Here is a 19,095-nt window from a genome sequence, read left to right on the forward strand (position 1 = left end):
GATAGTTATAGTTACGAACGACGTATAGTTCTTTCAATCGCATGCTAACCTGTGGGCGATAGGTTCCAGGAGAGCCGTTTCAATAGATCACTCATCGTAGGAGGGCATGCTCCAAATCAAGCGGGAGGATTGTTCCATAGAATAGCCCTTTATAATTTAAACGAATTCCACATTGCGGTTTCTCAGTCTTGCAGTTATCCCTCGAGTGCCGATCATATGAATCTTTTGTGCGTGTGTGGACTGAGACATACTACAAAATCATGAGTCAATCCAATCCAACTACTGAGAATCAAGGGGCGATAGGTATGCAGTAAAATCAGGGCTATCCATTCCCTTGAAATCATATTGAGAGTCATTCAGATACAAAAGCCATCAGAATCCTCGAATTATTTGGGAATATTCACTCAGCACCATCAACCAACTCGTCACTCATTCACAGTCACTCATTTAGTTTTACACTTGTATTTCAAATTTAAATTCGACTATTCAACTTCTCTATCTTTCGAGATTTCTAACCCTTTCCAAATCAATCATCCAAAATGCAGCAACGCGCAATCATCGCTCTCATCACCCTGCTCGCAGCAGCCGCCAACACCGCACCACTCGGCACGGTGCCCGGTGCCGGAGCTCTCGCAGCCCCCGCTGGCAAGGCCTTTGAGAATACTGCCCGAGCCGTCCCTCATACCGTGTCCGGCGTCACCGCTGGCGCTGCCGGCATGAAGGGAGAATCCAAGAAGGGCCACAAGTCCGCCGAGGGTGCTCAAGGAGCCGTGAAGGGTGGCCAAAAAGCTGGCAGTGCCGGCCAGAAGGCCGGAAAAGCAGGACAGCATGCCGTCGAGGGCAGCCAGGTAGCCGGCGAGCAAGGCCAAAAGGCTCATAAGGAGGGCGAGTTCGCCAACAAGGACGAACAGCAGGCTGGCATGGAGGGCCAGAAAGCTGCCAAGCAGGGGCACAAGGCCGCGGAGGAACAACACCAGGCCTACGAACACGGCAGTGAGGGCAGCCGAGCCGGTAACTACGGCGCCGACAGGAGCGCTTCCAAGAACGGTGTCGCCCACAACAACAAGAACGGCGCCAACAGCGCAGACAGGGCCTCCTTGGACAAGGCCGACGGCTTCCAGGCCGGATTCGAAGGATCCAAGTCCGGATTCGAGGGATCCAAGGCCGGCTATGAAGGCTCCAAGCACGGCAACCAGGGATACAAATCGGGTACCGAAGGCTCCCACTCTGGATTCGAAGGCTCGCAGGGCGCAGCTGAAGGATCCAAGGTTGCAGCCGAGGGCTCAAAGGCTGGTTTCGAGGGATCCAAGGGCGCTGCTGAAGGGTCAAGGGCTAAGAAGGAGGGCGATAAGGAAGAAAGCGGGCTTTCTGGACTCCTCGGTGGTTTCAGCGGCTTCGGTGCTAACTAGAGGTAAAATTACCAGTCTTTTTCTGTTGTAATGTTCTAACCTACATCTTTACTAACGGGTACTCATGTTTAGGCTACGCCACCGATCCTTATCATCATCGTTCGCCCCCATTCCATGATCTCGTACACAATGGAAGGCAGTGTTTGGAAATATAAGAGCAAAAAAAGGGGGAGTTTAGGGTATGCATCATTGGCAGTTTAGTCTTGAAGTAACAATTGGTTTTGTGTTGTCTGGTGTATTAATAGATTCTAATATTCATTGACTTCTGGCCTTAACTAAATCCTATCATCCTCTAGCCCCTCCTTGTGACCATCTTTCCCTTAAGAATATCGTGTCTCCGTTATTTGATTGTTATATAGGTAGCCTCTAATTCCACTATTTAATATGTTCTATCGTACCGCAATGTATCCAACGCCTCTATCATATCAACCCTTTCCGTAGTATTAGCCCCATCGTCGTATATGGGTAACAATATAACAAAGAACCTCGATATGCTCGCAGTAATTATCTCCAATACTATTCCTCTTACTTACGCGATAGACCTTTGCTTGAGATATCAGCAATTAGAGTTTTAAATTGAGGGCTAAGTGCATCAACAACGATCGAAACGTCAGGGGGTTCGGGCCACACCTGCTCCTCCTGCCGAGTAAGAGCATCTGGGTCCCAATTCTCTGTTTTAGCGACAGACTCAGTCTTTCCGAGAGCTTTTACACCCTTAACTTCCTTTCCACTTCTTGGCGGGCCTCTTGGTGTGTTTGGTGTAACAATAGTCTTATCCAACAGGCAGTGCCAACGCGTTATGTACACCCCCGGACCGCCCATGCTTCCACATATCTCTTTATTTTCGTATGAAGCTAGGCCATCTATAATGCTCTGCATCCGTACTATCGATACGTTTTCTGATGTAGAGAGATATTCAACGTGGTCATCGATGATGGCTCTGACACTACTCTGCTGGTCGGGTGGGAGTTTACCAAACAGATCCTGCAAGCTCCTGTTCATTTCTTTGGGATCGCGAGAGTTGCTACCTTGATTGGCCCGCCGGAAAGTCTCGAGGCTTTTCTTGGCCCAATTTAGCCACGTTGTCCGTAGATCCGGACACCCTTCAGCGAAGTCGCGTAGATAGTCGTAGGCTAACTGGCGGTTCCGTTTTAATAAAGCGACATAATCTTCAACGGAAGGCGGTGTAGTACTGTTCTGTGATTTGCTGCTATCTCGCCCCTTCGGCTTGCTTGTCTCTATCAAGTCTGTCAAAAAGCTCTCGACAGAGCTAAGATGCTTGCGTATGTCAACATTCTTGTGAATGTCTCGAATCATAGGTTCGAAAACGGACACAACATCTCTCACGATAGTTGTAGTTAAATCCGGGGTCTGGCGGCAGAGAACTTCGGTAATTTTCTCCCTATCTCGAATCGCGAGTTGAGCTGAATAATATTGCAAACATTGGGCATGTTGCTCTTCTGTTAGCGTTTCTAGCAACGCCTTGTCCTTGACCTCTAGAATAGCTACGATTATGGATTTTTCATTCCTCTTACTCAGTTCACGAAGTGATTCGTGTTGGTCCCTAGAAGCTTGTAGGTGTTCGTCGATTGCGGTTAAGCACGATTCGCCAGGCCTATCTTTGTTTCGCTTAATATTATCGATAGCCTTGCGAAATTCGCTGGTATCCCATTCTAACACTAAAGATATTATCCTAAAGATGATTAGGTTAGTTCATCCCAAATCTGTTAGCAAGTACACACCTTTGTAAGAGGTTCATCCCATCTGAAGCATTTTGCGTCAAGCCAAGCCAGTTCGAAATTGCACCGACGCTGACTTTGGCTAGAAATAACCTAACCATAGCGTTGATCATGGTTCCAGCATTTCCAACGCGCAGTGTTTGTCCGATTACCGTGTATGGGATCAATCCATGAATGTTATTGATCAACTTGAGTAAATAGGGGCCTTCCGCTGAGAGGACAAAAAGATGGTGGAGGAATGTAGCTACATATATTATAGCGAGATTAACAGCAGCATCAACTGCTGGTGAATGATCCTCGAGGTTTGCAGTATTGGTGAAGTGATCGAATAACTCGTCGATTAAGTTCCCGTAGACTAAATGTTGAACCACGTCATCCCAAGCCCTAGAAAGGTCTTCTGCTGTACGGGTGTCATATCGGCCATACAGGTTCGGTAGCTCATCATTTGGTATGCCACTTAACAGGCCCCTAGTGATGCATTCGTGAATGACCGAGGCGGCTGAGGCCAACCGTTTTCTACTCCCTAGTGTCCCTTTATCGTAGCTTTCTGACAGTTCTGCCTCGCCAAATCTTCTCATAATACTTCGGAACTTGGTAGTCCAGAATTCTGGGGGAAGATCTCTGACTCCAGGAATGGGAAGAATTAATCTAGTAAGAAGAAGTTGTAGTAGTGGAGATGACGATTTTCCGTTTGCATTACTACCTCGGTCGCGAGTTGGAGGATCAAATGGATACCCATATTGCTCGATAGCTTCGGGGTTCTTGAAACTCTCAGCTTCCGAGTAAGTCTCGTGGTGAACGAGAATGTCGACCAAAGCCCCTAATTGCTGCGGAGACAAAGTTGTAGAGGACATGGACATGATAGGCGACTAGAGATTATGGGTTAAGAAAATCCAAAAGGGAAGACGGATATTTGTTTAATCCATATAGTATGGTATTAATACATTACGACGTCTTGGAGTCTGTTATGCTTGGGCTTAAAACCAGTAAGACTAAGATACTTGATTAAGGTACCCCAATTGGTTTTGTACGGGAGTAGAAGACCTCCAAAATTGAGTCTTAGGGTAACCTTTTGGGATTAATTGCTGACGTCACATGGAATAAGTGGTTCAAACTTAAATGCCGTACAGTTTCAGAATGGAGTACATGTGCATGCTAGTAGATTGTATGGGCTTTTATGTACCTGTAGTTTCAGTTGTCAAACCCGCCATTTACCGTTATTCACTCTAGCCATCGTATCTTTGCGCCGTTCGTAATGTTATAGCCAGCGTTAATACATTGATTGCAGTTTCCTTATTCAATTCAGTTCAAGGGCAAGATTTACAAGCAGTTACGATGTCGATGCTCCATTTTAATATTGCATAATAATATTTATGTACCTATACTTAATATTACCTAATGTAACTAATTCATTGTTTCGCAACAAACTATTCACCCGACGATTCCCCGCAAACACTCTTCCAAACTCGGTCAAACTTCATCCATCATCATAACCTCAAAATGACTTATGAGGACAATGCCACCAGGCCGCGATGATATTAATGGCTCACCCCGGGATATATATACTGGGGTTCTCCCTGTAATACCATCCGATTTAGGTCCAGATAATCCGTCGCGCAATAATGCCGCAACTGCCGCGTCGGCCGCCGGTGTTCGAGCCTTGAGCGCCCAGGCCATCGCTTTTTACTTCAGGGCTCCCGTCAAGGCCTTCTTCCGGACACGTGTCGACTATCTTGCGTATGCCCGGGGTGTTCACCAGACTCAGACGGAGTTACTAGCCCGTGCTGCTGCTAATAGCCAAACTGCCTCGAGGCTGGGCCTCACCTTCAAACAAGCATGGATGTGGGCACGAGGTACTACCCCGGGCTTACTTGCGTCCGTCATTCAGCAGCACGGATGGAGCGTCGTACCACAGCAGATTCTCCCGCCTCTTATGGCGAATGTTGGAGTTGGCGCTGTGCTGTATACTAGTTATTTACATATCTTAGCTCAGCTCCATGAGGAGACATCGAGAGCGCCGAAGAGGATATTTCCTCCGCCAGACCCGATCCATACCTTTACTGCAGGATTCATAGCCGGAAGCATTCAAAGCGTTGTCGCAGCCCCGCTTGATGCTATACAGGCGAGATATGACCATCGTGATCTCATTTCTGGCAACGAGAATGGGAAACCGAGGAGCATGTGGGCATTCTCGGCAGAAAAGCTTAGGGAAATAGGACTACGAGGGATCTTCGCAGGATGGGGACTATCTTTCTTAAAAGATAGTTTCGGGAGCGCAGTTTTCTTTAGCACTTTTGAGTTTGTGAAGGCCCAAGGGTTCTACCGGTTCATCACGTGGTACTATGGTGGACTGCACCCTGACGTTGTTGATGTGTTGGCCCAAAAGAGACCACCCACTCACAAGAACTCGAAGGGCAATATTAATAAGGATGGTAGCCGTCCGGTCGTCATACGTCCGCACTACGCAATTGAGCCGATGTTCCTGCTGTTCGCTGGCTTCACGGCCTCGCTCACCCAACAGCTAATCCTTCATCCACTAAACCACATTCAAGTTGAACATTGGGACCATCTAGAAGATCTCGACGCTAAAGCAGCGAAGTTAAGAAACTCAGGAGCCGCGAACCCTGATAAGCCCAGACGCAAGTGGCGCATGCTCCGGGCTTATTATCACGCCTACCAAGAAACTTGGACTAAATGCACCACTGAAGCAACCTTGGAAGGGAAAGGTTTGACACGATGGTTATATCGTGGATTTTGGTGGAACACTAGTAAGTCTTTTCCTGCGGTAAATGAGCCAGTGCCTGGGTCATATCAGCTTGGTGGGAGATACATCTAACAAATTACTACAGTACGACAGGTGCCAAGTACCAGTGCTGGTCTAATCATCTTCGAACTTTTCCGACGTAAATATGGAGGCGGGAATGAGCCTGTGCGGGTTGCGAAGGACGATTATGAAATTCTCCTAGAGTAGATTTTTGATAATGCGTTTCGGCGTCTTTGGCTTTAGGTACAGGGTAGGAATTCGCCACTTGGCGAGAGGCTTCCTTTTCAACACAGCGATAGATATGCAGCTTTCCTAGCATTTTGGTGTAGAGATAGATCACGCACACGCGGTCAACCTCATCTCCCCTTATTTCCAGCACTACGAATAAATGGTTCAAGAGGAAAGACTTGTCCTTCTGGTGTAACACCTTCGTAAAGTTGTGCCCAACGGTACTTCCAAGCCTCAGGGGTTGGCCAAGCATTTTCTGGGTCCCGCAGCCATAAACGTAAAAGGTGACGACTGCATGAAGAGGATAGACTTCGTCAGCAATACAGATAAACGCGTTCACAGCTACACGGGGTTTTAAAGCATGCTTACCGCTTCTCTAACGTGTCGGTAAATCCGTCCCTTGCGTGGAAGATGGCGAGGTTGTTTATATACTGGATATCTCCTTTTTGGAAATTGGTATTCACGCAGTACTTCTCACCTAGGAAATGGATTGTATCGAGAGCTTCAGCCTGAGCCTCTGAAATAGGCGGAATGTTAGAGCTGCGTGGGAGAGCACCGAAGCCAACGAAGTATCGTCGGCCATATTGTAGAGCAACCCGCTCGGGGAATGAATCTGTCCCAGGGAAGTGATACAGCAGCGGTCTTTCCACGTACTGCTTATCGGCTTTCTCGAATCTAGGACGCGGATTAGTTATTGTCGAAACTGATGCACCTTCATTGCTTCAATCTCGGGAGAATCTGATAGCAAATGAGACCGCGTCTTGAGAAACAACTCACACTTCCATATCCCAACTTTGAGACAAGGTATGGATAAGATCCGGACGAGTAGCAGCAATTTCGTTATATACCCGCCACGTACTCGCTAATTTGCTAGCACCACCCGCTGCCGACGTCTCGAGGGCAAATAAAGACACGATATCGCCAGAATCCGTGTGGAAGACCTGTTTATCGGTAGTATAGGCCGGACTGCCGATGGAGCCATTATTCTGCGACCAGGTCAAATCTTTGATGTGGCTGAGGACCACATCAGCCTTCTGACCGTTATACTTGTGATCCTGCCGACCGCGCTGAGCAGCAATGTGGGCGGAAATGCCTGCGTAGATGATGACATTTTCCTCCCGAGAGTGGTCGTCGACACGCAGGCCACGAATCACGAAGAACCCGTGCCCGTTGTGCAATTCTGCGGACAGGCGGCGTAGTTCTGCGTGGAGGCTCGGGAGCGGGAACGTCTCTGCCGTGAGATGGCCCAGCAACAAACCCAATCCTTGATGGAGTTGGTTAGTAAGAGATCACGATATATAATTCTTAGGTACCTAGAAGAACCACAACCTACCCTTGAAGTGATCTACAGCTCGGTCTATCTCATCAAGCTGTTCGTCACTGAGAACATAGGTCCAGTCATAAGTGTCTGCTACAGTTTCACCTTCCCATACTAAATCCCCCTTCAATTGCACCGGGAAACCTTCTGGTAGTGTAGTCGGCAAGTTCCCCTCTTTGAGTCGACGAGCCGCTCGGGCCTGCCACTTATCGTAGTCCGGAGCATACGAGATATCGGGCTGACCCGGCGGCGCGGGGGCCTTCGGTGTCACAAACGTAACGGTAGTTGTCGACATGCTTACTGTTCTTGAGGTCAGAGCAACTTTGTTGGACTCGCTTACTCGTGTACTTGCGCAATAAGATTATTATTATTGTTGTTGTATCGCATTGTTTACAATTATGTCCCAATAACTACCTAGTTAGTGTGAAGTAATCAAGTTGGGAGAAATGAGCAATATCACACCAAAATTGCGTCATCTGTTACCCTCTAATACGACTTGAGAGAACTACAACCGGTTATGTTCTATCTGCTTGCAACATAGATAATGGTATAGATAATGGTATTCGAAATTAAGTTCACTTCAGTAAAAGATCTACTGGAATGAAAAACATGAGTCTTTACAATATTGTTCCAGGGGCATTATGCTATAGGTATAATAACATCGACGGCTGTTCCCTGGTGCCCCGCATTTCTCTTTGCACATATATTAAAATATTTTGGTTAACTAGGGGTTAATAGACCATTATGCAACTATCATTTTAAGAGGTATTCGAGACAATAGGTAATCCTTTCCAATAAGTCAAAGCACCCTTACGGGGGCCACCCTAGTGGGGGCCACCTCAAAAACGTAACGCGTTTGCGATAAAGTCTACATATAAATTATTATATAATTTTATTAGTTTTTAATTAATTAAAAAATAAAACTTATTATTTAAATCTTTATTTTTTTACGATTTTAAAATGCTTATTTTTTTTAGCTTAATTACGTTGCGTTGCGGTAATAAACGACGTTTTCGACGGCGTATCCTTACGGTAAGCGTTTAAAAAATATTTTATATTATAATATTATTTTACAGACCAAATATTGAGTTATAAAACACAAAACGATTATTTAAAAAAACGTTAAAAACTATTGAAGTATTAAGAAAAAAAATTAACCAATTAGGCCGTTACGTTAAGTTATATTAACCATACGCTTTTTTTATATTAATTTAAAAATATCGTAAAAAAATTATTAACTTATAATTATCGACCTAATATCTTTAATAAATATTAGTATATACGATTTTTATTTTATTATTTTAATATTAAATTGGTTAGGGTTTATTTAATTAATTATAAATAAATTAATGGGATTATAGTTAATAATATTAATATTTTTTTCGATTAATTTAAGGTTTTTAAGATTAAAAATATCCTGGTTAGGTATATGTATAACATTAACGAAATAAGGATTATGGAAAAGGTTAGAAATAATAGAATAATTATTAGTAAAATTTATAAAAAATGTATTATAATTAAAAATTATAATAATAAAATTTAAACGTTAATTATTAAATATATTAATAGTAATAATTAATTTTTAAATTTCTTTATTATATATGTAAATAAATATATATAATAATAATAATTTTTTAACAATAAAAATATTAAATTTAAGGGTTAAAAATTTATTACATTTTTTAATAGTTAAATTAATAATAATATTATATTTAAATAATTTTATAAAGTTTTTTTAAAAAAAATAAGGTTATTAAATTGTTAATAATAGTAATTATTAATTTTTAATAGCTATAATAATTATATTATAATAGAATTCTTTTAAGAATGTTTTATAAATAAAGTTTACGTTATTTTTATTCCAGTATATTTATTATACGTTTTATAAATTATTAACGTAAATATATTTTTATCAATAAAATAAAATTATTATTATAAATTTACTAAAATATATTAGTTATATTATATTTTTAATTCCAATAAAAGAAAATTTATTACAACTTATTAAATAATACAAAAAAAATATTTAATTAAATATAATATATTAGTTAATTAAAAAGCTATAGGAATTTATCCTAAAAATCGGAATAAGCTATTAAATTATCGGTTTATATTCCAGAAAGTTTCTGGTACTACCCCAACCCTTCCAAGCTTTATTTCTAACCCAAAAAAGCCTAATTTTATCGAAAATATAACCCCAATCTTTTTAACAATACCTTTAAATTTATAAGATATTAATATTTTAGTTAAAAAATTATTTAAAATTAATATAATATTTATTAAACCCGTAATAAAGTTTTTATTTAATAAAATTAATAAAGCCTTTAATAAAGTTATTATAAAATTAACCATAATAAAAACCTGCGTCAAATATTTAAAAAAGATATTAATAAATGCAAAGTTATAAAAACGGCATAAAATATTATTTAACTTAAATTTGACGTTTATAAATATTAAAGCTATTATAAAAAAAAAAATAATTAAAAGCCTAAAAATTAAATGGTATAATTATAATTAACAATTCCAATACCAATTTAGAAAATAAAACCTTATTAATTAAATTAATAGTAAAAGATTATATTATTATTAAAATATAATAAATTATAAATTAATTAAATTTAATTTAATTAAATAACGTTAAATTAAAGTTAAAGTACTTATTTTGAAGGTTTAAAAATTTAAAGTGGCCCTCATTAGGGTGGCCCCTGTAAGGGTGCTTTGACTTAACCATAAACTTGTAGCTATATTGCAGAACAGCTTTGCGGTTATTTACTCTCTTGTATTCTTTGAAAGATGGTCGTTACATGATAGTATTACACAATCGTCAACCAGAATACCCAAGCCATGACTTCTAGAAAACACTGTGACTCAGGTCACAAGTATATCTATAGGTATCTAGGTACGCAGATATGCTCCATTAAATCCCATGAAACGCCTCATTGATACGCCTCCGTGAGCAGTAACTTATGCTTACTCCGTGATCCTATCCCGTAATTACGGTCGATTGACTGCAAGAGCTCATCTCAAGTTCGAATTGGAAGGCGTTATACCCGCCTACACGGGGCTTTTCTCTTTCTGGACTCGTCGCCCAGATTGAAAGGGGATTCCTGGCGAGACAGTTAGGCCGATTAGTGAATTTAGATTGGGTTGAACACTATATCAAAGACCCAACACCCTGTTGAGGCCGACACTCACGTTTAAATTCCACTTTAAATTTTGCCACCTCCTTATATATACCATAGAACGGATGCGATACCAATCCTATGACACCTGTTATTGTTAGACTGGTAGTCACGACTTGAATGTGGGGGATAAGAACCAGCTAAGACTAAACTCACCAGCAGATATCTTGAATGCTATACTACCAAGTCCTTGTATGAACCCCTTAAAAAATCCGAGGAATCCATCTTTTCTGGCGCATATGTAAGGCAACACGAACCAGTCTGTGCAACCATCGAGAAGCCCGTACAAAAGGGCCTATAGTGAAACATGTTAGAGTCTGTGGGTGAGGCGAGGTGATTATAAACTCTTACCTGCACGGCAGCAACGATTCCCGATGGGAAACCGGTGATTTGAAACCACTTCCGAACAGTGGTGTCGTTATATAGTGTCGGGGTGAAATGCAGCGCCTTCGCTATGCCGTGCCCAATAGTAAAAGGAATTTTCAACATGCCAGCCATAATTAACCCTATTCCCCTAATCATATCCCACCATGACGTCCAGAACGGATGACACCCTTCATCGACGTCCTCTTCATCATTTCTAGTATTCCTAAATTCAGTGGGCCTCTCCCAATACGGAGTGCCTCCATATGATTTGACTGATTCGTGAGATCCGCTTACAGGCGGCTGCCCACGCGAACCGACGTTAATAGTGCTGCCGGCGAGGTCGTCCATATCTGCAATAAACTTCATTCCGTAATCTCGTCTTCCAGTGACGGACATCTTAGAGGTGGTAGCAGAGGGTGGACGCTCCATTTTGAATGTTTGGCGCTTCAAAATAAATCAAAGCTGTTATACTGCTGCCTTGGACTACATGCAGGTTAATCCGATTTAAGTCGAGAAGCGGCCTGACGATTAAGAGAAGAAGGGTCCGTAAGTATAAAAGTATAAAAAGAAAATACGACCTAAAAGTAGAAAATGGGCCAAAGCCACACGACTTGGGTTTAGAGGAGAGGCGGCGGAGTGCCGATCGCCCAAGGCACCGAGATTATCGTGTATATGATTGGTTGAATAACAGGCGGAATTGGTGAGAGATACGATGGTCCAATCGGCTGATTGGGCCCTGGGCTGATATGTATGTCTGATGAAACCTATCGTGGCGCAGCGTATCTTCTACGCTCCTTGTTCTTTTTTTGACGACATACGATTGTTTATTTTTCAAGTTCTGACACTTCAAGGATAATTCGTGTAGCCGGGTAGTAACAAGGTGATCATCGAGTTAGTAGAGTTTGTTGGCGGATGAAGGATGAGAATCCCTACTACATAGATCATCATGATTATCACTTTATTCTTTGCCAAGAAAGGGAATTAAAAATGGTTGAATATTATTTTCTTTGCTACCCTACTGCTCGCCCTTTCGATCGGGCCAAGCATCATACAACCCCTCGTGAACAGTCACGTCTCCAAATACCACTTCCCCTTCACCGTCGTGGAAGAATCTAATTTCTCGGGAAGCAGCATACCAAGACCTGCTAATGAGTTAGAATATATGTCAAATATGAAGAACCAAGAGTTGACACTTACCGAGCCCAAGTACTTATCGCGAATCTCCCATTAGCATGCACCTCGACAATGGAATTATCGACCACTATGGTCAAGTTAAGACTTTCTATCTCCTGCTGGCCATCTTGCACCAAGTCAAATAGACGCAGTCGACCTGCTTCGTTACGAGAATCGATGCCATTCGTCGTCTTTGCCGCGGCACTGGAATTGCTGCGGTCGATGATGATGGACTCGTTGGAGAATTGGTAGTAGATGGTCGTGCTCTCGTATTCAGAAGACAGGATCTGGAAGCCAGCTCGTAAACCACTCTCGCGACAAGCCTTCGGGAAGGAAAGCGATGCAGTAATCACATAGAATTTGCTTTCGGGAACGTTTTGGAATGTTATAGCGCCTGGTGAGTTCAAAGTCCGACCTGGTTCAACCGTAGAGCCACCACTAGTTAATGCGGCCAGTGCTTCACGCGCGATCTCCTGCTTTAAGGTCACTAGTTCAACGACACCAGACTCGCTACTGCTAATCCGCCACGATCCAGTTTCATGAACAAGTTCATTGTCGATGACATTGCTGATCTTTCCCACACTCAACTCACGCGGGAGCAGGAGTGCACCGGTCCAATTCTGCTGGTTAGTCGGGAAGTCCAGAGTGCCGTAGAAATCTCCCGTCAACCATAAATAGGAGATGAACCGATCGGGGGCGCCGCTTTTCTGGGAGGCTTTCGAGGTTGCCGGTAACTCCTTGCCAGCAGCAGCATATGCAGAATCTCCCCAGTCAAGCTTTCCGGCCATAGTTGGTTGAAACTTGATCTTTCCATCTTCGCGAGAAACATTGCCAGCTGCCCAAAGCATCTCGCGGAAATCCGAGACTTGTGGCACAATCGGGTCCAACGACCATTCAGCGCCAAAGGTTGTGAAGATTTCGCCTTCAGCATTGTAGCCCTGCTCATCCAAGCTGAATATGTTGGCGACTTCAAAGTTAAACCCCCACCGACCGGCCCAGTCACCATTACCCCAGGTTGTGTTGACGGGTTCATGCCACCATTGGCCCAACTCCTCCCAGTACTGGAACTCTGGGTCGTGCTGGCGGTAGAGGAACAGACTAGGCCCCTCTCCATGGACACCTCCAGAGATAACGGTATACCAAGTTCCAGGAGCACTTTCAAGTTCGGTATCGAGCCGGCTGTTCTGGAAGACGAAAGGGTCGCGAAAGCCTGTCACATTGACTGCGAAAGGCGGTGATGGGATAACAGGCCCTTGTTCAAGTTTCGTGAAGTTACGACCTCCGTCACGAGATACCGCTAAAGATTGCGTCTCACTTCCTCGTGTGTATGGAATAGTCCATTGGATAGGTAGGAAGCTCACAGAAGTATACAGAAGGGTAGGGTTACCATCGATGCCACTAGGGATGACCGACCCATCGAATACTGCGATTGGATCGTTCTTCCCGCCTGCTACTATGAACGGCCGTCCCTCTGGATTGGCATCATGATACGTAACAAGGTCGTCTGTCGTGGCACCAGCAGCACCGTTATGCAACCAACCGACATGGAAGAGCCCAGTTTCGGGATCGGTGTAATGTATACAGGGATCACCTATCTGCCCAGATGGCGGAAGAATATGCGCTTTCGGCCGCCATGTTTCGAAGAGAGTCGAGTTAGGGAGAGTTGACAAGTTTGGCGGTGCCGCATTGTAGTCGATGTCTTGCCTTGCGGTAAGGGTTCCCGCCAAAACCGCTGGTGTGAGCTTCATCGTGTCTTGAGATGTTGAAGATGAGGCACCCTCAAGATGAGCTCCGAATCCTGAGTGGCTAATGAGCACATGATCATGATCATACGAAGTCACCTGTAGTATTTATATAATGGTTCATGGGACTTTCGGTCTAACTTTCGTAATGTTGTTCCGCCGCAAGGTCACGATGTGACTTCAGAATGCTTGGAATTTGGATATTCTGTGGGGTTTGCGGAGAAGTCCGTATAGGGCCAAGGATGAAGCTGGAGATATGCGGAGTATCATACAGACACTAACTACAATAGATATAGCCTCGGCCTTATTAAACAACTACTCATGGCTTTAGTGCTTCGAAATCTTGTCTCTGGAAAACTATTGAAGGCTGGTTTAGCAACAGCTCCGCAGCATCACCTATAGCAATCTCGCCATAAGTTCAATGTTAGATTCTTCTAAAGTAACAGGCATAGTTTCTCATATCACTTCAACATCCATGAATGACACTAGGTAGAATATAAAAGGCTTAGAGAAAATAGTTTCTTTTTTTTAACTGACTACCTACCTAGGTAGGTACCTAGGTAGTCACCGGTGGAAAGTTGTACCACAAATATCCAAGATGCACTTGAACTGAGCCTGAATGGAATTACTCCTGTTTGCTACAGCACGTTAGTAGGATTTACAGAATACTCTTACAAATATATGGCAAGTTGGGACACTAAAGAAAATATATAACTAACCTTAGATAGGTATTTACATGTAATCTCACTGCAGGAGGCGCTATTCAACCAAATGGCTTGATCATTTGGGCCTGAGGAAAGGATGTGCTTCGGTATTGAGCACATAGTCGTCAAGATTAATGACGTCGGGAGTCGAGAAGAGCAGGTAGAAATATTTCAAAGTCTCTGCTAACCAAAAGCTCTGTATTTAAACGTCAGCATTATAAGGTAAATGCCTACCCATGCATATTGATACTCACCTCCATATAGTCATCTTTTGGTAGAACATCCGCTATGCGGGTCACGTCTTTTACGGCCGCGTGAGTCCCCCGATCGGTCTTGGTTCCGTTCGCGATAGCCATGAACATGTCCCATCCTATATCTTGCCAAACTGTGTTCCCGGTGATACGGTACATGATGAACACACTCTCTATCGCCTCGGGTCTTAATATATATCGGGGGTCTTTAGCAGTAGTAAATCCAAGAGGAAGATGATCCTTCCCTATATCATCAGATATCAGTAGGTGTCAGTTACAAGACCAGAAAATGAATCAAGTTGACTACTTCGAAAGCTACGAGGAAACGAATAATTTAGGATATTATGCACCAACTTACACTCGTGTTGCTTCTGTTTCTCTTCGTCAAACCGCTTTTCGTCCCACTCGCAATCTTCAAACGACTTGCAAGCTACCATATTCAGTCGTTCGGGCATCATCCCCGTTGGAAATGACCGATACCCATATACGCAACCAAGCGTCAGCTTGGCGCCAATATTGATGTATCCTGGGTTACCAAATAGCTTCCCACTCAGCGCATAGACTCCGCCAAGATAACAAGCAAGATGCTCAGTTTCCTCGTCCAAGGTCACCTCACCTGTAGCAGATACACTAGCACTGCTAGCAATGAGTATCTGCATGTTGTTAGGTACCATAGGTCTAAAGAGCAGGTTATTTTTAGCGGCCTCCAAGAATCCCTTAGACATCATCTCGTACTTCGGCTCCATGCCCCCAAGAAGAGCATACTCTTTGGGAAGATACTCATATAAGCTGTCAGCACACCCAGCAAGAGTGTACGAGTTCCCCGTTATGACATCTTGGGATTTCATGGAGACGTAGGTAGGCCACAGACCCGGTATCAAAGTTTGGTTTTGGCCTCGGTAGAAGACGTCCATTACTCTTGCAGCTGCATCATAATATTTCGGGTCTCCTGTGAGCTGCGAGAGCCGCGTCAGTTCAAGAGACAGCGTTCCTGGAGAGGCCGAGACCACAGAGGACTCGACAGATAGAAGTTTCCCAGTTTTGGCGGCCTGAAAATCAATAAAGTCGACGGGCATCCGATTCTCCGTGTTGAAAGCTACGTAAATCAAATCTCCAAGCTCGATAGCTTTCAAACGCAAGACATCTCGCTTGCTAAGGTCATACGTTGCAAGCAGACCTCCTAAGTAGCGAATGTTCGTCTCGAATGTGTTGACTCTTGCGGAGCTAGATCGACCGAAGTCTATCTTAGAGACTGCATCGACCGCCTCGTCAAATTCCTCTCTTAAACCCAAAATCCATAAGGTATCGAGGGAGTCTACTAAAGTCGCAGCCCATCCGCTAAATTGGTCCTGAAATTCCCCGGAGATCGGCTTCAGTGCATCCTTCATCCACGCATACTTCTTGTATGCGGCCCAATCATCGAGGAAGGTTTTCTTCACATCGAGGCGCCTTGCTTCTCGAGTCTGTCTATCGACAGACGCCTCGGAATGAAATTGAGCCTGAACAAGTAGGCGACGGGGCTTCCCCGCTGGCAAAGGAATTATTTCCTCTGCCGGAAAATGGAAGGGAACGGTGCTCCAATCGAAGCTACTTCGCTTTAATGCGATCGGAGGAGAGGTTGCATCACTGTTCATATGCCGTTCGAGCCTGGTGAATTCCGAGATCCACAAGCCCGAAAAAGAAGCCGATAACATCCACCATACTACAAGGACGCCGGTAAGAAGGATTAAGGTGCGTCTATGCTTGCGAACTTGGAGATGCATTATAATACACGACCTGCGTAACCAGACGCAGGAAAACTAATTGGAAAGAAATTCAGATAGGTATTGCAACGGACGACAAAATCATTATGTTTGCAAGAACCCATTTTCAAAATCTTACTGTGCAAATCCCCAACGTGTCATTTCCGGTCCTAGCAAAGGGGAAAATATAATTTCATGTAAATTGCCCAGAATAAGGTCCAACATTCTCCAATTAGCGCTGATCCCGGGGCCAATGAGACAAAGCGTAGCGTCCGAGGGGCCAAACGAGATATGAATCGGCCAACCGGGCCGGGGCCTAAAGGGGCACGGAGCTCCGCCAAGAAAACACGGACCATATTACTCATCCGTGCCAGACGGTTGAAGCTCGGATCGGTCCGTACAAGATGCACGATGCACCGCGAATGTTAAATCAAAACAACTAAACGTTCTGTTAGTTATATGAGATATGAAGGTACACTTCACCTATATTAATAATACAATAATATAGAGAGATGAAATCATTTCTATATGTTAGATGAGACAGACCTATATACTCTATAAATTAGCCATCGTCAGGGTTAACACTAGCAAATAAATGTATTGTGTAAGTGCCAACTACTAGATCACAGGAGCGAGCTTCATCCTAATCGTTAGTGTACGCAAATTCATGATAGATGCATATCATAATTCAGAAGAGTTTATCGATAGGTTCATAGTCACGGTAGGTAGTTATATAGTTAAAACAAAGTATTAATAGGAAGAACACACTTAATATCCATGTAAAGAGCGAGCTATGGCAGTAATAGCCAAGATACATAGGAAAGTCGTTAACATCGTTAAAGTCCCTCCTTTTTACCAAGATGAAAATGAGTCTATAGACTCTACATGGTGACCATCCCAAACATTCAGTATCATAGTAGAAAGGTAGATGAAGCATAAGCGCACTCAAAGGTCTTGCTCCTTCGATGACGTCGGATGTTAACGCTTAGTTCGTTAAGAAGAGCCAGTTGTCAACAATAACAATGAGTATGACCGTGGCGGACTATATCTCAGATCAGTTAGGTCTACGACCTTATTAGATCGAGCCGGATCCGATGTTTTGCTGGTCTGGTTGCATAGGGACCTGGTACTGCTGGTCGAAAGCATGCTCTTGAGTGTTGTAGGGATACATCAAAGTTGAAGGATGCATCATAACTACATGTTCATCAAGATCTACATTTCGAAGATAACCGTCATATCCCATTTTAGGGCAACCGAGTACGGGGCAAGGGTAGGGGGGCATCAAAGGCATAGAAGCTTGGGGGCCAGGCGCGACGGTAGCCTTCTTAGACCTCCTGAGCTTGTGCTGGCCAAGTTTGTCCGCTGTGTCGATCCTGTGGTAAACTTTCAAGTGCTGAGTAAGATGGTCTCGACGGGAAAAGGCGTTCTCGCCTTGGTAAGCATAACAATATTCGCACAAGTACTGGGCGGCATTGCGAGACTTGGAGCTAATGTGGCGGTTGAGGGCATCAAGCCGAGTAAATGTGGTGCCACAGATACATCCGTAAGCATTGTGTCCCTCTTTTTCGCCATGCTTCCGGAGTTGCTCATTCGTCCCGAAGGTTTTGTAGCACGTGGAGTCAACGCAGGTCAAGGCTCCTATAGCGGAAGCGTATGGGAAGTGGCTTTGACTACCTACGTACATACCGCATCCACTAAGAAACAATTCATAGGGCACGGACCACACGCCTCAACCATACCATATCTAGCAATGATTTGACCATATCCTGCTGTGGGGTGCTTTAGCGAATATCGCAAGTAACCGGATATAGTTTAGGTCAGTCTAAATATAGTGTAGTTGAAGTCCGTGGTCCGTGCCCTAGAATAGATTGTTTCTCCGTGGATGCAATATCCCGTTATCGAATCAGCATTTCCGTGTTAACAAAAAAAATTACCTTCCATGCTCCTGCAGCTGTACTCCCGAAAGTGGGGCAGCCTGAGGAGCAGGAAGACCGTTCATTGGGTCGTGAAGGTCGTAATATGCAGTGTTATGCTGAAAAGTAGGATTGTTGGCCAAGGCATCGCTGCCCAGTTCGTTCTCATGTACCTGGTTGTAGTCGGTCATAGTGATGAGGCTTTGAGCGTTCAGATAAGGTGAGATAAGACAATATGGCTTACAAAGTAAGGTCGCGCGTGTGTAGTTTTGAGAACAGTCACTGAGGTATTCTTATCTTTTTACTTAGGAGCCTCCTTCAGGCACATTTTGGTTCTTTTGGAGTACATGAGAGGTACATGCCCGCCCGGGTAGGGTGTCGTAGGGTGGAAGCTATGCAGCTTACGATGCAGGTACTCAAATGCAGAGCATTTCAGCGGTCTTATTGGTCAAAGGAGGTTTCAATGCCGCTGAGTGGCTTGTCGGAGGTCACGAAGATCATATTGCCAGCGCTGATACCAGAAAGCTTGACAGAAACGGCTCATCTTACTTAACAATTGTCTCC

At 43.9% G+C, this 19,095-nt stretch overlaps 8 protein-coding genes across 8 annotated transcripts; 2 read left to right on the forward strand and 6 right to left on the reverse strand.

Annotated features, from left to right (window-relative positions):
* Positions 1 to 411: 411 nt before the first annotated feature.
* F4813DRAFT_353035 (uncharacterized protein) lies at positions 412 to 1,646 on the forward strand. The gene is made up of 2 exons (XM_049242581.1): positions 412 to 1,411; positions 1,482 to 1,646. Exon 1 carries the CDS (start codon positions 540 to 542, stop codon positions 1,407 to 1,409), a length of 870 nt encoding a protein of 289 aa, XP_049101421.1. The 5' UTR covers positions 412 to 539; the 3' UTR covers positions 1,410 to 1,411; positions 1,482 to 1,646.
* A 57-nt stretch (positions 1,647 to 1,703) lies between these two features.
* On the reverse strand, positions 1,704 to 4,190 carry F4813DRAFT_334262 (PX-associated-domain-containing protein). Its single transcript, XM_049241167.1, has 2 exons — positions 3,152 to 4,190; positions 1,704 to 3,102 (listed from the first exon to the last, which is right to left on the reverse strand). The coding sequence occupies exons 1-2, from the start codon at positions 4,006 to 4,008 to the stop codon at positions 1,935 to 1,937; spliced, it is 2,025 nt and encodes a 674-aa protein (XP_049101422.1). The 5' UTR covers positions 4,009 to 4,190; the 3' UTR covers positions 1,704 to 1,934.
* A 205-nt stretch (positions 4,191 to 4,395) lies between these two features.
* F4813DRAFT_334268 (mitochondrial carrier) lies at positions 4,396 to 6,680 on the forward strand. The gene is made up of 2 exons (XM_049241168.1): positions 4,396 to 5,916; positions 5,998 to 6,680. Exons 1-2 carry the CDS (start codon positions 4,656 to 4,658, stop codon positions 6,117 to 6,119), a joined length of 1,383 nt encoding a protein of 460 aa, XP_049101423.1. The 5' UTR covers positions 4,396 to 4,655; the 3' UTR covers positions 6,120 to 6,680.
* On the reverse strand, positions 5,894 to 8,136 carry F4813DRAFT_353043 (Clavaminate synthase-like protein). The gene is made up of 5 exons (XM_049242582.1): positions 7,921 to 8,136; positions 7,474 to 7,868; positions 6,918 to 7,404; positions 6,510 to 6,815; positions 5,894 to 6,431 (listed from the first exon to the last, which is right to left on the reverse strand). Exons 2-5 carry the CDS (start codon positions 7,751 to 7,753, stop codon positions 6,269 to 6,271), a joined length of 1,236 nt encoding a protein of 411 aa, XP_049101424.1. The 5' UTR covers positions 7,754 to 7,868; positions 7,921 to 8,136; the 3' UTR covers positions 5,894 to 6,268.
* Positions 8,137 to 10,093: 1,957 nt separating this feature from the next.
* F4813DRAFT_353046 (uncharacterized protein) lies at positions 10,094 to 11,572 on the reverse strand. Its single transcript, XM_049242583.1, has 4 exons — positions 10,992 to 11,572; positions 10,797 to 10,935; positions 10,654 to 10,728; positions 10,094 to 10,565 (listed from the first exon to the last, which is right to left on the reverse strand). Exons 1-4 carry the CDS (start codon positions 11,433 to 11,435, stop codon positions 10,513 to 10,515), a joined length of 711 nt encoding a protein of 236 aa, XP_049101425.1. The 5' UTR covers positions 11,436 to 11,572; the 3' UTR covers positions 10,094 to 10,512.
* A 205-nt stretch (positions 11,573 to 11,777) lies between these two features.
* On the reverse strand, positions 11,778 to 14,379 carry F4813DRAFT_353050 (glycoside hydrolase family 32 protein). Its single transcript, XM_049242584.1, has one exon. The coding sequence runs from the start codon at positions 13,925 to 13,927 to the stop codon at positions 12,200 to 12,202; it is 1,728 nt and encodes a 575-aa protein (XP_049101426.1). The 5' UTR covers positions 13,928 to 14,379; the 3' UTR covers positions 11,778 to 12,199.
* Positions 14,380 to 14,701: 322 nt separating this feature from the next.
* Positions 14,702 to 16,570, reverse strand: F4813DRAFT_379766 (glycoside hydrolase family 47 protein; the record flags this gene model as incomplete). Its single annotated transcript, XM_049245497.1, has 3 exons — positions 14,702 to 14,821; positions 14,880 to 15,121; positions 15,235 to 16,570. 3 exons carry the CDS (start codon positions 16,568 to 16,570, stop codon positions 14,702 to 14,704), a joined length of 1,698 nt encoding a protein of 565 aa, XP_049101427.1.
* Positions 16,571 to 17,217: 647 nt separating this feature from the next.
* F4813DRAFT_353055 (uncharacterized protein) lies at positions 17,218 to 19,009 on the reverse strand. Its single transcript, XM_049242585.1, has one exon. It carries the CDS (start codon positions 18,300 to 18,302, stop codon positions 17,694 to 17,696), a length of 609 nt encoding a protein of 202 aa, XP_049101428.1. The 5' UTR covers positions 18,303 to 19,009; the 3' UTR covers positions 17,218 to 17,693.
* Positions 19,010 to 19,095: the final 86 nt, after the last annotated feature.

Source organism: Daldinia decipiens, assembly GCF_022478715.1.
Source record: "Daldinia decipiens strain CBS 113046 unplaced genomic scaffold F4813scaffold_9, whole genome shotgun sequence".
NCBI lineage: Eukaryota > Fungi > Ascomycota > Sordariomycetes > Xylariales > Hypoxylaceae > Daldinia > Daldinia decipiens.

What these genes read in the sequence shown, in the direction of transcription:
- F4813DRAFT_353043 (XM_049242582.1), bottom strand. Translation starts at nt 7,753, where the DNA reads ATGTCGACAACTACCGTTACGTTTGTGACACCGAAGGCCCCCGCGCCG. An exon ending in CAAAGTTGGGATATGGAAGT is followed by an intron (nt 6,816 to 6,917) that starts GTGAGTTGTTTC and finishes TCCGCGTCCTAG; the next exon opens with ATTCGAGAAAGCCGATAAGC. An exon ending in ACCGACACGTTAGAGAAGCG is followed by an intron (nt 6,432 to 6,509) that starts GTAAGCATGCTT and finishes CTCTTCATGCAG; the next exon opens with TCGTCACCTTTTACGTTTAT.
- F4813DRAFT_353046 (XM_049242583.1), bottom strand. Translation starts at nt 11,435, where the DNA reads ATGGAGCGTCCACCCTCTGCTACCACCTCTAAGATGTCCGTCACTGGA. An exon ending in AGCATTCAAGATATCTGCTG is followed by an intron (nt 10,729 to 10,796) that starts GTGAGTTTAGTC and finishes TAACAATAACAG; the next exon opens with GTGTCATAGGATTGGTATCG. An exon ending in ATTTAAAGTGGAATTTAAAC is followed by an intron (nt 10,566 to 10,653) that starts GTGAGTGTCGGC and finishes CTGTCTCGCCAG; the next exon opens with GAATCCCCTTTCAATCTGGG.
- F4813DRAFT_353055 (XM_049242585.1), bottom strand. Translation starts at nt 18,302, where the DNA reads ATGTACGTAGGTAGTCAAAGCCACTTCCCATACGCTTCCGCTATAGGA.
- F4813DRAFT_334262 (XM_049241167.1), bottom strand. Translation starts at nt 4,008, where the DNA reads ATGTCCATGTCCTCTACAACTTTGTCTCCGCAGCAATTAGGGGCTTTG. An exon ending in GGGATGAACCTCTTACAAAG is followed by an intron (nt 3,103 to 3,151) that starts GTGTGTACTTGC and finishes AATCATCTTTAG; the next exon opens with GATAATATCTTTAGTGTTAG.
- F4813DRAFT_334268 (XM_049241168.1), top strand. Translation starts at nt 4,656, where the DNA reads ATGAGGACAATGCCACCAGGCCGCGATGATATTAATGGCTCACCCCGG. An exon ending in TGGATTTTGGTGGAACACTA is followed by an intron (nt 5,917 to 5,997) that starts GTAAGTCTTTTC and finishes AAATTACTACAG; the next exon opens with TACGACAGGTGCCAAGTACC.
- F4813DRAFT_353035 (XM_049242581.1), top strand. Translation starts at nt 540, where the DNA reads ATGCAGCAACGCGCAATCATCGCTCTCATCACCCTGCTCGCAGCAGCC.
- F4813DRAFT_353050 (XM_049242584.1), bottom strand. Translation starts at nt 13,927, where the DNA reads ATGAAGCTCACACCAGCGGTTTTGGCGGGAACCCTTACCGCAAGGCAA.